The sequence below is a fragment of the Musca domestica genome, unplaced genomic scaffold, assembly GCF_030504385.1.
Source record: "Musca domestica strain aabys unplaced genomic scaffold, Musca_domestica.polishedcontigs.V.1.1 141, whole genome shotgun sequence".
In the NCBI taxonomy this organism is placed as follows: domain Eukaryota; kingdom Metazoa; phylum Arthropoda; class Insecta; order Diptera; family Muscidae; genus Musca; species Musca domestica.
In genome coordinates this window covers 1,189,540-1,205,778 of record NW_026712194.1, presented here as the reverse complement: position 1 = coordinate 1,205,778, position 16,239 = coordinate 1,189,540, and the positions used below count along the sequence as shown (strand labels likewise).

Here is a 16,239-nt window from a genome sequence, read left to right as displayed (position 1 = left end):
ATGAACATCCTTGGGGAGGAAATTTGCAAACAAGCAAAGGACCTCTTGTGTTCCCACGAACGCAGGATGAAATCAAAAGGGGCAATCTTTTTCTGCCTAGTGCTGACTCTTCCTTTAAATTTCGGATGCATGTGCGGTACCTCAAACAAGCAAATCAACCGCAGACCGACCGAACTAGCCGGCCCAGTCGGCGGCTCGATTATGAACGGTTACCGCCACCATATGGACTGCAATAAATCGATTTCCCTTCCAATTTGGTTGCAAATCGAAATTTGCTAGCCTTTCACAGAATTCTGTTCTGGATGGCTTCCTTCGCCATTGTCTCAGTGTTTTTCTGGCGATCGCACCACCTGTGGCTATTGGTGATTGCACTGGACTTGAGCATAAAGCAAGTCTGCACTTCGCCATAGAAGAACAATCTGTGTTCGCCGGCGCCTAGCATCATGTTTATGACACACGATGATGATTACCATGATGGCCAAATGGTGGTCAGTTCCTATGTCCGTGAGCCAGCGCTATGTTCGTAAGCAGTCGGTAAGAGGACTGTGATGTTAGGGTCTCACAGCTAATTCAGATAGGGGAAGGTGCTGTCGTCAAACCATCGATTGTTGTCATGCCCACGGAATGGCGATTCGTAGCTTTGAGCTTGGCTAAACTCCTAACTTGGCATCAATGAAAGTGTTGTGATTGAAATGAAACGATTAGCTGGTTAGTCTAAGAATATTCAACCAACCGAACCATAGTTTGTAAGCTGTTATATACAAATATCTGGGAAAATATCTTCACTTGCGTTCCATTGTCGATCGACTCTGTCGGCCTGAATTAGGAAAGATCGGACCTGTAAACACTATCACGAGCAAACGGACATAACCGTGTTGCCCCAATTTATGGAAAACCAATTTCAATTTGGACAAATTGCCAGAACAGTACCTTTAAGGCTGCCATCAGACGATAGAGAGAGGTTTTACATATGTAGTGTCAAATGTTCGATATGTAGAAGTTGCACACATCGTTTGATACATGGACGATATTTTCAGTTGTGAAATACATGAGTAAAGTATACATGTATTTCTTCACATCACAGCGAGTCCTGTTTCCATTTGAAAAATATAATTTAACAAAAAAAAATCAAAAGACTCCCAGATTTAATGACCATCATTACCTTAAGAACTCGTTCCGAAAGTGGGTCCTAAATTCGCGTGATTTTGCTATTTACCAAAATACAGTTTTAAAAAAAATTGTCAACAAAGGACCGATTTGAGAAAAGTTTGTGCAACACAAGCGTTGTTAAAAAATTGTTAAGATAAACTATTTTTATAATATTATTCTCAAGCTGCATTGTATTTTTGGTATGTTGGGAGGCAATGAAAAAAAAAAACATATGGAAGTGTGTGATAGCATGACTTATGAGTCATATGTAAAATGGCAATTCTGACATACACACGAAAATACGCACGGATAATAAAAGTGACAGCACATGTGTAAAACCATTATCGTCTGATGGCCGCTTAATCGAGACTCATCATCAAAGCCAGGGTAGTGCCCAATTGCCCAGTTGCTTCAAACCTCACACATTGTTATGTTTGTATCAGTCCCAAATTAGGTGTGAAAAAGGATAATGTTGGCCCACACACCCACGACGAATCTCCAAAAATGAAAAGTGACTCCTCGATTTCTATAAAACTTATCACATCCCAATATTTCTGCCAGCATGGGAACTGTGTAACGATGAGGGCATAACGGCAGCCTCGATAAAAGGTTGTTCATTTGGTTGGACAAAATTGGAGTTGTTCTTAAATTCTTCAATTCTGTCTCTAAACCGACTAGACCTCTGAAATTTTTACACAGACAAGCATCTGATCCTGGCTTGTATTCTTTATTAAAGTATAGTCTTGCCTAGCGTCTCAGTTGACGGTAGCTTCTGCTAAATCTCCCCACAGATGCAATTGAACTATGACGTTCATATCGGCCGTAAAATGTTCCCATCATTTAAATTCAAGACAAACAATCAAAACAAAATCTGCGCAAAACAAACATTTTAAAGTGGAACGAAATGCCACAGAGTCTGCCGGACGAATGGCCAAAATTGAAATCATAATTCATATGCGCCAAAATGTCTTGACTGCCAGGGAACAGTCGATCGTCAGCAGAGCACCGAGGCAATCATTTTTGTTTTTTTTTTTCTGTTTTTGTTTTAACAACAAGCTGGATAATCACCAGCTATATGGCCACAGTGATTCTTGTGGTCTTCACAATCAATTGCGACACCTGACAAAGTTAGTTTCGATGTCGAAGATCTTCCAAACAAGGCGAAGTCTCCCATATGGGTAGGAAATTGCGGAAAGTGACATTATAATCCCTGATGTCGGTTGTTTCCGCACTGGAGAAGCTATGCCAAATACTGGGCCCATATAGACCATTTGTTGGATTAACGCAGTAAAAGACTTATTATCGGTATGGGTGTTGGGTCTAACGCTAAACATAGTTGATCTTGATCTACCATGGTCCTGTGTGACTCCATCGACATAGAATGTAAAGCCAAGATGTCACTTTTTGCTGCTGGGTATTTTACAACATATTCGTTCCATTTACCATGTTAGATGGTGCCCTCCGACAAATCACGGTGCAACATCTTTATTGTGGCCAGATCGAATTTTTGGCTTAAAAATCGCTAAACCAAAAGCACTGATTTGACTCCAACGACTATCACATAATTATAGCGTAGAGATTCGATTCGAGGTATTTTCTGTGTTGTGGGTCGTTGTTGTTATTGTTATTGTAATTGAAAATGTAAACATCAGGACGACGAAGACGAGCATGCCATTTTGGATGTTTTTGCACCAAAGCACTGAAAGCAAAGCCAACAAGAAGATGTATGCAACAACTTCCCTGCAACGTGATGCAGTTCGAACGTTCTTCGATTAGGTAGTCAAAGGAAGAATGCAGAGTTCATTCAGTTTTTGGAAACACATCCATCCATCCATCCATCGATCATCTCCTCAACGGCGGACTTATGATAATTGTCGGGGAGCATTTTGGCGGCAAAGCAGCATACAGCAGCATTATATTTGAACGTCTATTCTACCCCATACGAATCCCTGCACTTTACTCACCACCGTCGTGCCATTGTACCAATCGATCAATCGTCTCTTAAAAGAGATGTTGCCTAGTCTTCAAGTGGGCAAACAGTTAGAAATTAGGTTGTACGTGTTTCCACACAGCAATTGCCGACATTGCAGTGCCCCGACCCGTATCTATTAACCCCGCGAGCATTGAGGAGCCACAATCGCAGAGACCATCATTGCACACATTACAGCTAAGCGTAACTTTAATGACACCGTGAATGAAGCAATACGGCCACAGACCAAAGAGAGCCTCGATTGTCCATCATCCAGTCCCGCTTGGCGCGCCGTTGTCATCGTAATTGGCAAGCACGGCGATGCACTACTTCAAAATTGTATTCAGCTACTTGTTGGGCTTAGCTTCGCACAAATTGATTGGGTCGCCTCGTTGCTGACGCCACCGCAGCCACCACTGCCACCGACGTTATCGTTTTAGCCATCGCAAATATTTCCCTGGATTTTATCTCACGCCGTATTGCAAAATATGAGCGTTGAACCCATTCCATGACCTCTGCTAAGCACCACAACTCACTCTGTTCTACATCCCAACGAGCAGAGATCAGCAACGGAATTGGTATGTGCCACCGAATTGGTGTGTTCTGGGTCTAGTTTCCAATGCAACATGTGAAATTGATTTGTAGCACCTTTCTATTTGAGGAGTTCGCGGGAGAACAAACAAATGCTAAGGGGAGATGTGTGGATGGATGAGTGTGGTGCACTCTGCTCTCCGAAGCATCGTGTCTTGTAGTCAGCACCTGATGTATGCTTCTTGCTCCTTGTCGCTACAGCCAGTAGTCGTCGGAGGCATTCAATGATTTTTCATGGGAATGACATACGTGCCAATGACTCCGGTTGCCGACACCATTTGATGCAGTGCCACGAATGACGGTGATAGCCAAGCATCTTCATATGTTACGTGACTTGATGGAATTAGACAATTCGATCAGTTTAATGAATCGAAATCGAATCACACGTCTATGCGTGTAGGTATGTATGCATGTATGTATGCATGCATGGGTGTGCACGCAAAACATAATGACTGTGCAGACAAATTTGAAAAGTATTCGCATTGAAAGATATTAGTTTCGTCCTTCAACTACAACAAAGTGGAGTTTATTACTTGGGAAGCGGTTTCTATTTTGGAGGAATCTACTACGCTGCGCCACTAAAACTATTTTTTGGTGGGATGTGCATTAAGGGGAGCAATACCAACATGGTATAATAATTTCCAAGGTAGCGCATGGAAATCAACGAAGTACAATGTTTTCTTATGGTCGTCTTGTAATGTCAAAACATATACATACATACACGGGTTTTGTGTGTGTATAGATCGTTCTGAATAAGGAGGATTGGTGGCTCTTTCCGAAACCATGGTATTCCCTGGCTTACACCCTTAGTGAACATTACCTCTCTTCTTTCTCAACTAACAAAACAAACGTTGTTTTAGGATTAAACCTAACTATTTTGCAACAAAAAAATAACTACGGAATCCCGAGCAAAAATACCAACGCTGCTCTGTTTTCGATTAAAAATAAAATGACTTTAAAAAAGTTCAAAATGTATGGAAATTCAAATTAATTTTTACAGTTTTTTGGGTAGAATACAATTTTTGTTTTTTTTTATGAAACAAAAATCGTAATCGTATTAGGGACTGGATATTGTCAATAATCCAGTTCTTCTCACTGACAGTTTTCAATACCGATATATAATTGCATTCCTTGATCTCTGAAAAAAATGAGAGATCTTCGGGCATTTCGACGTCAACACACTTTAATTTGTGTCAAAACTAAAATTAGATCTACGCCGACACGTTTCTTGCTACAGCCTTGTTAATGCAAAGTATAGTTCCGACATAGTTCCAGGTACACGAACAGTGGACCGCATTTAACTATTTTATTAGTCGCGAACTTTATTCGGCATCCAATTTATTAGCTTAACCAAGAGTACGTGATCTGCGCTTCGCCATTGAACGATTGGAGCGCCAGTAACATCGTCGTCTTTATTCACGCTCCTTGTTGGGAGCTTCGGTAGCATTTGACAGAGCGAAGGGGCATTTTGGAGCTGCAACGGTGGCTAAGCATGAATATGGGAATATATGTATGTATGTATGTATGTCGTTACAGCGCCATGGTATTTGTTTACTTGGCTGCTGCCTTAACTAACGGTCATCATTACTCCCCAATTGACCACCATGACACCAGACATTATGTTTGTTGTAGCCATGGAGTGATGTAGCCAGCTAGGCAGACAGGCACAGCCAGCTCCAATGGCCAGCAAGAAGCACTGTATTGCTCGCTAACAAAGCCTTATCCGAGATCATCGGACTTTGGAAAATCTATTGATCGGTAAATCATGTGAAATCAATTTTGTGAAAATCATGATCGTTTTCTGCGATTTCATTTTTGGGGGAAAATCATACATGTCGGTCCATGGATGGATGCATGGCCAAAAAGTTATTGGGGCACAAGCTTTTGGGTTGATTCAAGAGATTCCTTGCAGAACTAATAATATGTGGGGAGAATTGCTCGTGTCGACCATCAATCATTGACTGCATGCTTTTGCTTGTTGCCTTAGTAGTGGAGGAGATGTGGAGGCCGTTTGTTTGTTTATTTGATAATTGGATAATTGTTGCAAATTTGAATTGGTATTTCGGTGCAGAGCTTAGTCTGCACACATCGTCATGCACTAGGGAATGAATGAGAGATGGGTGAAAATTCAACAATGCAAAGAAATGGATAATTCACCTCTCGAATACTTGGATACTTGTCACCGAAACTCGCTTCAAGTGGATAATAGACAGAACAATTGAATTTCTCATTTGGGCGCCACAATCAGTCGAAAGAATAAAAATGTTTCTATCACCTCGAATTTAATGCAATATCTTCACTCATCTTAGGCACTGTGTTATATAGCAATTTTAGATTAAATGAAACCGTTTGCAATTCAAATGAAACTTTTTGCAGCGGGAATGAAACCTTTTGCAGTGGAAATGAAACCTTTTGCAACCGAAATGAAACTTTTTGCAAATCAAATGAAACTTTTACATTTTTAGAAGGAAAAATAACAAAACATTTTTATTTTTAGTAGGTTTAAAATTAAATCAACTAATTATAACTAATATATAGTTCAAGAGGAATTTTTATTGATTATTAATATCTATCATTTTATAAATTTTTTTCTTAAAGCTTCCATAAAACACAAGTGTAGATGCAGAAAGATTGAAAAAAGTTTTTCAAGATATTTTTTTTCAAAGGACCCGAATTAGGTACCTTTTTATAATCTCCTCCATGGATATATTAAATTTGTCAATCGGTTTGTAACACCTCTAAATATTCGTCGTAGTATATACAATCATGATCATAGTTGATTTAATGATTTCCACTTATCTGTCTATTGAAATCACGACTGCTCTATCTCCATAATCAATAAAACTGCGAAGCGGGAATCCATTATTAGGTAAGATTAATAGTATACTATAACTATAAAAAATTGTGGTAAAGGTTAATTTTACATTTCAGTCCTGGCCATACCTATAAAGGCCAACATTTGTTTAAATTTCTCTTTTTAGCGTTAAGCATTTGGAATTTAATAATATGGAAGCATTTTATATCAAATCAATAAAGAAACATTTGTTATTACAACAATTGAAAATTAAGGAAATAATATAAATAAATGTAGATATTTATAATCAATAAAAAATCATCTTTGTCAATATATTAGTTATAATTAATTGATTTAATTTAAAAACTACTAAAAATAAAAATGTTTTGTTATTTTTCCTTCTTTAAATTTTAAAGTTTCATTTGATTTTCCAAAAGTTTCATTTCGGTTGCAAAAGGTTTCATTTCCACTGCAAAAGGTTTCAATTCCACTGCAAAAGGTTTCATTTCCGCTGCAAAAAGTTTCATTTGAATTGCAAAAGGTTTCATTTAATCTGAAAATGCTATATCAGGTTTGATTGGACTAAACAGTATAATACAAGGCAACTTCGAACCGATGGTATTTCTCACAGAACCACTGTGCAAAAGACACATCAATGATTTACTTACTGACATATATTAACCTCTGAAACCCATTCGCCTATTATTCCACATCATTGATATGCTGATGCATTCACATTTCTGTGTTTCCGGATTATTGAACACGGTCTTCCGTCCACGGGCACGTTTTCAGAGCGTAACTCACGTTTTGTTTTTCTACAGCCAAAACTGGCGTGTAAACAAATAACCAAAAGAATCGATAACTAATTAAGCAATATTTGACAAATTTAAATATTAATCTTGAGATATGGACAGCAGCAAGTGGAGCCGCACCACGACATGAGATGATTTCATTCATTGTGGTTCGTTAAATGTAAACAAAACGCCATTTGGGTGGGGAAAGGTGAACAACCTGTCGAAAGATCCAAAAATTCCAGGGAGTCTTGAAGTGGGCTGCACCGAGAGTTTTGTAGATGGAACTGAATTCCAATCGAAACTTCGGCACAAGTGCCATTTTGATTGAAATCTATGCAGGGCAATCAGTTTTGGAGCATTTCATTGCACCACTGTTTACTTTGTGGACTTCTGACAATCGATTGCCAGTGCTTGCACAGAAATGAGAAGGGCCTTTGATTGATCTGCGAGACGGGGTGAGCAATCGAACAGTGATCGAAATGTAGGTGAAGTACACATGAGCGACATGAGGGGTATGGAGAAGAGCAGACGAACGGGTTATCGATCAGCTAAACACTTTGTCTGCCGCTAGTTCGTCTCTTCCGCTTATTCTCTCTCACTAGTTCACACTCTCTCATCGCAAAGGTTTTGTTATGCTAAACATCAGGTCGGTTTCAAACCACTTCCGCATTTTCATGGCGAAGAGCTACCACTCTGAAGGTGATAGTGGTTGGCATTAGAGGCGTTTAGACCACACGACTGGCACAAAGTTAATGACCCTCTAACACTTTTCAAATAATTAATCGAAAGTTAAAAGGTTCTACTTTATGGTCACTAAGCTAGTTAGCTACGTTGGAAGACATTGAGACCGAAAGATCTGTCCAAGCTACGTTGAATTTTTTGGCTGATAAACGATTCATGAAGTGTTAGTAGTATTGGAGCAGGTCTGATAATTGAGCCTTCAATGAGTTATATTGTGTGTAAGTAAACTACCGATCCATAGAAATTTTCACATTGGAACGGGAAACGAAAAACTCGCGTCGCACCAGAAATCAATTGCTTGCTTCGGATGCAGCCCAGTAAACACATTTTGGTGATGGCTTTGCAGTTTGGAATGGTTCCACAGTTAGTAGGTCTTTCTACCCATGAAATTATTCCAAATACTATTACCTCTCTATCTCCCTTTATCTTATAAGTGGAACGAACAAAAACTGCGATTGGGTTATTTCACATTTAATTATGTAGTTTATTAGTTTTTCGGACCATGCCTAGGTGATCTACAGAGATTTTTTTCCAATATTTCTCAGTGAAAATTTTAGAACAATTTATCAATGCAAAATTATCAATTATAGAATTATTTCCACCTGCATTCCGCCTGCACAACTTGCAATCTAATTATCGGACATGTTTGACATCAAAATCCGATTGTACCCCAAGACTGAATCGTGAGTTTCATGATCTACTTTTTGGCAGCATGGCCATCATCCAGTCCCCTAATCGTTTTCAAAAATCCGATGGAAGTAGCTCGAATCAATGTCGACTTGGAGGGCAATGTTAAGCCATTTCCACTTCATCCGTAAATGTATGTATGTTCGTATGTATGTGTCCCATATCTATGAGTTTACACAACAAATGCTACAATTCAATTAGCAAGTGACCAACAGCCGATGGGTTGTTGAACGCACATGCCCCCTTTAAGGTCTTACAGATCACCGCTGTAACGAACTACGACAAACAGTCGCCACAAAAAATGATGTGGCAAAAGTGAGAGTCGAACTCAAGAAAAAAAAAACCAAATAATTACTTTGAGGAGAAATTGTGGCAGACCAACCAACAACGCCGAGGCACAACAACAAACATGTCTTATCACCCCAAAACGCGACACACATCTATCCAACAATCCATTCAATTATTCATTGAAAACAACAGCAACAACCACATGCCGTTACCGGTGGACAAGCAGACGTTGAAAACCCGATCTTTCTCATTTTTAATCGAAACCAGTATTTTATGAATTATTTACTCCATCAGCTGGTAAATAAAATAAAACAAACAGAAATGTAGGTGACTGACTTTCTGTGGCAAACGCAACGAGGATAGTTCGATAAGGGAGTGGGGCCACCTCGTCAAATAACGATGAGAAAATTGATCTAAGAGAACTGTCATATTCGGATGGAATGTTTCCCACGAGGGCTTACAATTGTTCACACCGAACGAATGATCGGGGCTTTCCTCCTCTTGTCTTGTCACTTTGGAACACTTTTAACTGAAATTATTATACCGCCCAGCGGTGGGCAATTACACCAAAACCAAAACATGAAGATCACATACAAATATCAATAAGACGCTGTTCCCATAAACATGCGGATCCGCCCGGCTATCGCAGCCAACCAAAAGAAATTGGGTAAATGCTAAACATCAACAAAAACAAAACCGAAAATGAAAACCAAAACTACTACGTCGCCAACCATTACTCATGCTACGCATGCGCCTGAAGCAAATGAACGGAGCAACAACTCGCTCCAAAGAGCGGAAAACGACCAAGAGGGAAATGGGGGGGGGGGGGCAGAATACGCGTACGAGTTTGATTTTTTTTTAACATCGCGGCGATTTGCCACTGTCTGGTGAGCGATCAGCAGTGGTCAGCGTTTAGTTGGTCAACAGCCATTAACACGATCGGTCTGAATATCAGTGAACTCGAGACGAAACTACCACTAAACGAACGAAACACGGCCAAAAACGTGAAGCCAAAATCAAAAGTTGCGGCTTTTTCATGTCTGACAACAAAACAAATGCTCGCGCTCTAAACGATTAGCAAATAACAAAAAATATAAAAACCAAAATACAAGAAGAAAAGCGAAAGTTTCGAACAAATCAAACAGAAAGTTGCCAAGAATATTGAAGAAGGCGCGGAGGAGGCACAGAGTGAGAGCGAGAAGAGGAGTCACATCGTACCACATCACGCAAAAAGCACAGCCAAGCATCGCCATGCCATCGAACAGCCATCCCCGCCTAGTGTTCTATTTGCTGTGCGTAGCCTCCTTGCTGGCCGTGGCCCGCTCCGAGACCGGTAGTAGCAAAAATTCCTACTTTATGTCGTATTTTTATTATTTGATTTTGAATTTTGTCAATCCCTACGCCTTTCCGATTTACCAAAGAATTGTACATATGTGTTTGAGCTAGGAGCGAAGCGCGGACCCCGCTCCAAAACTTATTAATTAGATGTTGTAAAATATGCAGGATGTATATATAAATGTATATGATGTACGTACTTGAGAGCTGTGTTATCTAGATGTATAGCGAACTTTTACTCTCGGATCGAACTCGACTGAGAAAACTAACCGACTTTTTAAGAGAAATGTAAATATCTATAAATGGCCGTGAATGGCAATTAGTTTGTAAGCTTACGGTTGGTGACAGGTGTGGTGGTGCACCCATTCCGAGTTGGTGAAATTCGTTCTCGACGCAAAAAAAAAAACGCTCCATTGCAAAGGTATGGCCGATGAGCAAAATACGAAATGCAACGAACATAGCTATCACTTTGATGGCTATGGCGCTACTTTAAATGGAAGTAATAGTCGCGGATTTGGAAGGAAAATTAGGTCATTACAATTCGAAATAAACGCGATTCGTTGATCTATCAATCGATCAGTCTTTTGGTCAATTTCACTTGCTGTATTGATTCGGTATGGCAATGGTATTCTTTAGATTTTAGCGGTACCATATCGAATGTCGCACAAAACACTATGGTGATGGCAAAGGCATAAATTTGATGGGGACGTTATTACAAGTGACATTTTGCTTTGACATTACGACTCAAAAGGTTTATGAGAAGGTGCTCTATCAGTAATCCTATTTATAACATGTGGCTAAAGTACAAATTTGATAGCTTAATTATATGAATGTATCCTATAAAATTAATTGAATGTGAAGTAGTGATAGCACAAAAGAGTTTTCTGGAGATTAGCCATTTTTGCAAGTTCAACAGGGCTTCACATATTAAAGTTTAAAATTAAGGAGCCCGGTACTGATCCAAATGTTGTTTCGATACGATTTCTTTTTTAGCCTTTGTCGTGCATACCTGATGTAGAGTACCAACATGTATTTCATTACGTTATTGTTATTAAAATAAATACCACGGTAACGGTAAATACCAAATTCATATTTTACAAATCGCCAGCGAGATCAGAAGTAGCGAAATAAACATTAACAAATATAATCGACTCGATTAACGAGTTTAAAAATCACTTCCGTTTCCGCTCACATAACTCGAATTGGGTGCGTCATCAAACGCGAAGGACAATATTTTTGAATTTATTGTTTTGTGATGGTTTCATAGCTTTATACACTTTTTTTTCTTTTGTAGGAATAGAAAACATATGCAGAATAGAATATATCGATCGAATAAATTGTGATTACCATTATGTTTGTTTACTTGTTTTTTTTTTTTTTTTAATCAATTGCAAATATTATATAACAATAATTAAATGCTTTATTTCAAATATGAATGTGTACATACTGTAATAAATGGGTTTACTATTTGTAACAAATGGACTTTCATTTGATTGGTTCGTGAAATTAATTTAGTGTTGGAAGAACGTTCGGTCGATTGGATTTCCCACAAAAATTCGGTACTGCCTTCTTGTCTGGTGTCAGAACCAGTCTTCCTTGCCGACACATGTCAAACTCAGTTTTATTTACGTTCTAGTCACACATTTGAGTGGCGGTGTTTGTCAAGGTTTTGGGGAGAGCAAGAACTGTGGCCACCACGGCCTGTCTGTCGCTCCGCTAATGCCAGCGTCGTCATAATTTGAGGTAGCTCTCATCCGACCGACCCGCAAAACGAACAAAAGTTACTCCGAAGGTCATCGTGGTGAGCGCTGACTTAATTCATTTGATTTTTTCATTCTATTTTATTTTTATTTTTATTCTTATTCGTTTTCTTTTATTTGATTTGATTCTATGTCGTGTTTAATTTTCTCGTTTCTCATCTATACTTAAGACATGTTATTGACCTTTATGTAAGGTTGGTTGGCTTAGTGGCTTTAATTTATGAGCATTTATGTGTATGTACAAGTGTGTGTTGGATTGTTTATTTGTGTCTGTGTGTGTGTTAATTTGTATATATGTAAATATGTTCTCATATGTATGTGCGTCTATGTTTGTTTAAATGAGTATTTTGGTTGAGGGTTTTCACTTTTATTTATTCGTTTCGTTCGTATGCCGGCCTATTTGCCCAAGTATGTAGTTGGCTTTGTTTGTTTGCGAACATTCGTTTTGCCTATCACTCCAGCAGTTATTCGATTCTAGCGAAAAGTGGAAAAACTTGAATCTTCATTAATTATTTTTATTCAATGTTTCTAAATGCAACTTCCGCTATTAGAAGACTAGTCCTATTCGAAGGCCCCAAATGAAGTGATAGGTTGAGTTGAAGCTATTCCATCATACACGACCTCTTCTTGATCGATTCGTATGGGATAGGATCGAATTGAGCAATCAGTTTGATTCCCTGTGCCAGCAAACGTGCATGAATGTTTGAGAGCCTATGTTGTGTTTAGCAACAAGATTTGAGCTAACAAGTGATTTGAAAGTTGTCCTCCAAAATGTCGCATTTGAATATTTGGCACTTCAAATCATAGCAAACGTTCATAACTATATGCAAGCCGATAAAGAGCAATTTTAACACATTTACTTACTAGTCAACTACTAATAGTTCTTCCTTAGGCCCAACCCTTACCCAATGTACAATTTCATCGCAAGTGAGCAATAAATGTGTCATGTATTTTGCCCTCAATGACAAATCAATGAATTTGTGTATGATCACAAAATGTTCGTTTCATTTGTGTATCTTAAATGAACATGTTCGATCAGACCGGCTGATGGAGTTTGATTGTATTTCAACGAAAAGCGTTGTGGCTATTCCATAGGGAGGATAAACATTATTCAGCTTGGACCTGTTCGATACACAACTACCTCAGAAAGCAAAGGCCCAAGCCCTATTACGAATATTTGTAACCTGTTCATTTATCTGGACGGTCGAGACGGTTGCCAGTCGTAACTGATGCTCAAGAACACTTTACTTTTACTTGGTTTACTTTTCGTGATTTTAAGGAACATTTTAGATCAAATTAAATATTTCTCGTGTTATTTTCTTTGCTATATTGAAAATGTGATTTATTTGTAAGGATTCGAAGCTGCGATTTGCTGTATAATATTTTTCGCTTCGCATGTATTGTGTTTGCAAATTGTGCGATGTTTCTCATTCGCCACACTATTTCAAGCGGGTGGATGCATTTTTTTTTTATCAAAATTAGGGTACTGAGCCTCGTTAAAAAGAGTTCCCACTTTTCTTGCTGTACATATTTGGGTCTTGGTCGAACGTATTACTACAAGTCAAAATAGTTGCTATTTTTATATCTATTCTAAAAACAAACCTTTAGCTTTCAATTCACCTGAAGAGCCTGGCGAAGATTTGGCCTATGAAGCGGCCAAGCAACTTGGGATTCTCAATCATCGTCTCAATCTTCTTAGACTGGAGGAGGAGTCTAGGCAGATATCCTTACCCAATGTCACAGTTGGCAATTTGCTGAGCAGCATTCCGTGTTCCTGCGACAAAGGAGTTTGCAAATGCTGTGCAGGTGAGTTCGAAAACTGACGGCGACACTCCTATGGTTAGCTTCTTTTCTGTATTCGTTGCAGGCTTTTTGGCCGTGATCGGCATGAATTCTTGTACTGAAATTGTGTATCGGCCCGAGGAGTTCTCGTTTGAACTACGTATGAAAGTCAACAATAACGTCTGGTTCAAAAGGAAAGTATCCGGTCAAAATCCCCCGCCCATGTGCTTCCGTCCGCCCCGATTCGGATTTGCCCAGGCGTGCGTGCAGTTCCACGATATTTGGTTTTTGGGCCGCAACATGCACGTGTGCATGTTCATGTCGGCCTCGTTCCAAGGATATGAGTTGTTCGAAAGGTGAGCAGGGAAGGAATGGGGATTCTCATTTCACATTTTACTTCATTATGTACTCTTTTCGGCCTAGAAACTTCGATTGTCTGATTTTTGGAGATAAAGGTGTTAAAATAGTGAAGCCTGAAGAGGGCTATCCTGTACGTCCGGGCGATGTTGAAGTCGATGATGACAACGATGAAATTGAGGACTATGACGAGAATGTCGTTAGGAAGAAACGTCATTTCCCAAGGAAGCCTTTCCATGTGACGCCATAGATGGCTATAGGCCCCACGGCAGAGTGAGGTTAACTACTACGCCGTTAAATAGTTGTTTATTGTTATGACCTTTTTAATTATATTTATTGTTTTTATTATGTTTATAGACTTTCTAGATCCATTTATAAATTGGAAAACAAATTCTAATAAATTCAGAAGAGAGTTAAAGAGGGTTATATTTTACTCAAGGCTCCAAAGATATTTTCACTCGACCATATTTTTAACAGAACGTGACACTTTGGATTTGACTAAACGTGTAAAGTAGAATAGAGTCCAATCTCCCTCTTCGATTGTCAACTCTATTCAGTTTTCGGTGAGAAAAGAAAACCAACCGAATGGTTTGGCTGTTGATTCAATTCTGTTTTGGATCCTGCTCGGAGGATCAATGTTTTTAATGATAGGAATAGAGTCCAATCTCCCTCTTCGATTGTCAACTCTATTCCGTATTCGGCTCGACGGGAGCAATATTTAGTGAGAAAAGAAACACGACCGCTTCGTTAGGGTGTTATTTCAATTCTCTATTCGGTGATGAGAAAAGAATACAACCGTTTCGCTTGGGTGTAGATTCAATTCTGATTTTTATTTAAAAGTATATTCCTTAAGTGCTACTGAAACTAATCTATCTTTACCTAATCGCAGCCAGTATGTACAAAGTATTTTGCACAAAACGTTTTACTATTTTTTTAGTTATCAGAGCCGGATCCTTTTAAAACAATTAAAAATGGCAAAAGGAATATTTATTCTCGCAGATTGTGGAACAATGCAGTTAATGGAACATGTACTTTTTTCCGGCTTATGCCTGAGCAATTGACTTGTGAAAGTGTGTGAGGGGAGACACACTTCCACATGAAGAGCCCACCTACCTTATGCTTCGTCCGTAGAGAAGCACATCCTTTCCAATAAATATTAGAATCAAAGTAGGTGCTAGCGCCACTTGTTGCCTCCATTATGTCTATTATCCTAGTGAGAAGATGGGTGCTTTGTCCGACACCGCCATATGAATATCCCTCGTAGAGGTAATAACGTGTGAAAATGTGCATGCAGATTCTAAGAGCGGAAGACTCGTTCAGGCAAGTCGTTCCTCAACAACAACAGCCTGGCGAACGTCAAACAGTCAAACCAGACAGCCAACCATTAAAGAATGCTAAACAAGTGAGCCACTTTAACACTTATGCACGAGTGGGTGAGAGCGGGGATGTGGGTGAACATTTATGCTACGGCATCGTCATCCTCATCAACAGGGCAACATGCGAATCACTGCATATTACCTCTATGTTATCCTGCAATCATCCTTGGTGGCAAGAACAATGCCAACAGAAGCTGGCATGGAACAGGAGAAACCCTCTGGTTGCAGTCAAAACTGGGAAAACACCAGCCTGTGCTACAGAAAGTGCATGCTTATGGGAGTTAAAGGTTCCGCTTGACTCTTCATTTCTGCATTTCATTTCTCCTTCTGCTGCTGCTGCTCCTTCTCCCCCTTCGAAGTGATGACATAAAGCAAAAGACATAACCTTTTCAACTGCATTTCAATGGAAGTAAATTGCTGGCAACGAACGTTGGTACCGGTCTCCCGGGGAGCATACATACTCGTATGTATGTAGGCTTGTATGTATGTATGTTCATGGATCAACATGAATGCATACGTACTGTGCAGTGCATTTCAGGCTAGAGAATTAGAGGACGAACAAGTGATATCATCCAGGATGCAGTACAAAGCCACACCAAGGATGGCAGCAACAAGG

The 16,239-nt window shown here is 39.4% G+C and overlaps 1 protein-coding gene across 2 annotated transcripts; it reads left to right on the top strand.

Moving 5' to 3' along the window:
* Positions 1-9,931: 9,931 nt before the first annotated feature.
* On the top strand, positions 9,932-14,645 carry LOC101891992 (uncharacterized). 2 transcript variants are annotated; one of them, XM_059119312.1, is made up of 5 exons: positions 9,932-10,446; positions 11,282-11,300; positions 13,737-13,914; positions 13,976-14,246; positions 14,314-14,645. In XM_059119312.1, the coding sequence occupies exons 1-5, from the start codon at positions 10,265-10,267 to the stop codon at positions 14,495-14,497; spliced, it is 834 nt and encodes a 277-aa protein (XP_058975295.1). In that variant the 5' UTR covers positions 9,932-10,264; the 3' UTR covers positions 14,498-14,645. The 2 variants fall into 2 exon arrangements, with proteins under 2 accessions (XP_058975295.1, XP_011292749.1); XM_011294447.3 differs by lacking the exon at positions 11,282-11,300 and having other exon boundaries at positions 9,932-10,346; positions 13,717-13,914.
* The last annotated feature ends 1,594 nt before the right edge of the window (positions 14,646-16,239 follow it).

Coding starts and splice junctions, on each gene's coding strand:
- LOC101891992 (XM_059119312.1), top strand. CDS start 10,265: ATGCCATCGAACAGCCATCCCCGCCTAGTGTTCTATTTGCTGTGCGTA. Junction 13,915..13,975: donor AGTTTGCAAATGCTGTGCAG/GTGAGTTCGAAA, acceptor TATTCGTTGCAG/GCTTTTTGGCCGTGATCGGC. Junction 14,247..14,313: donor GGATATGAGTTGTTCGAAAG/GTGAGCAGGGAA, acceptor TTTTCGGCCTAG/AAACTTCGATTGTCTGATTT.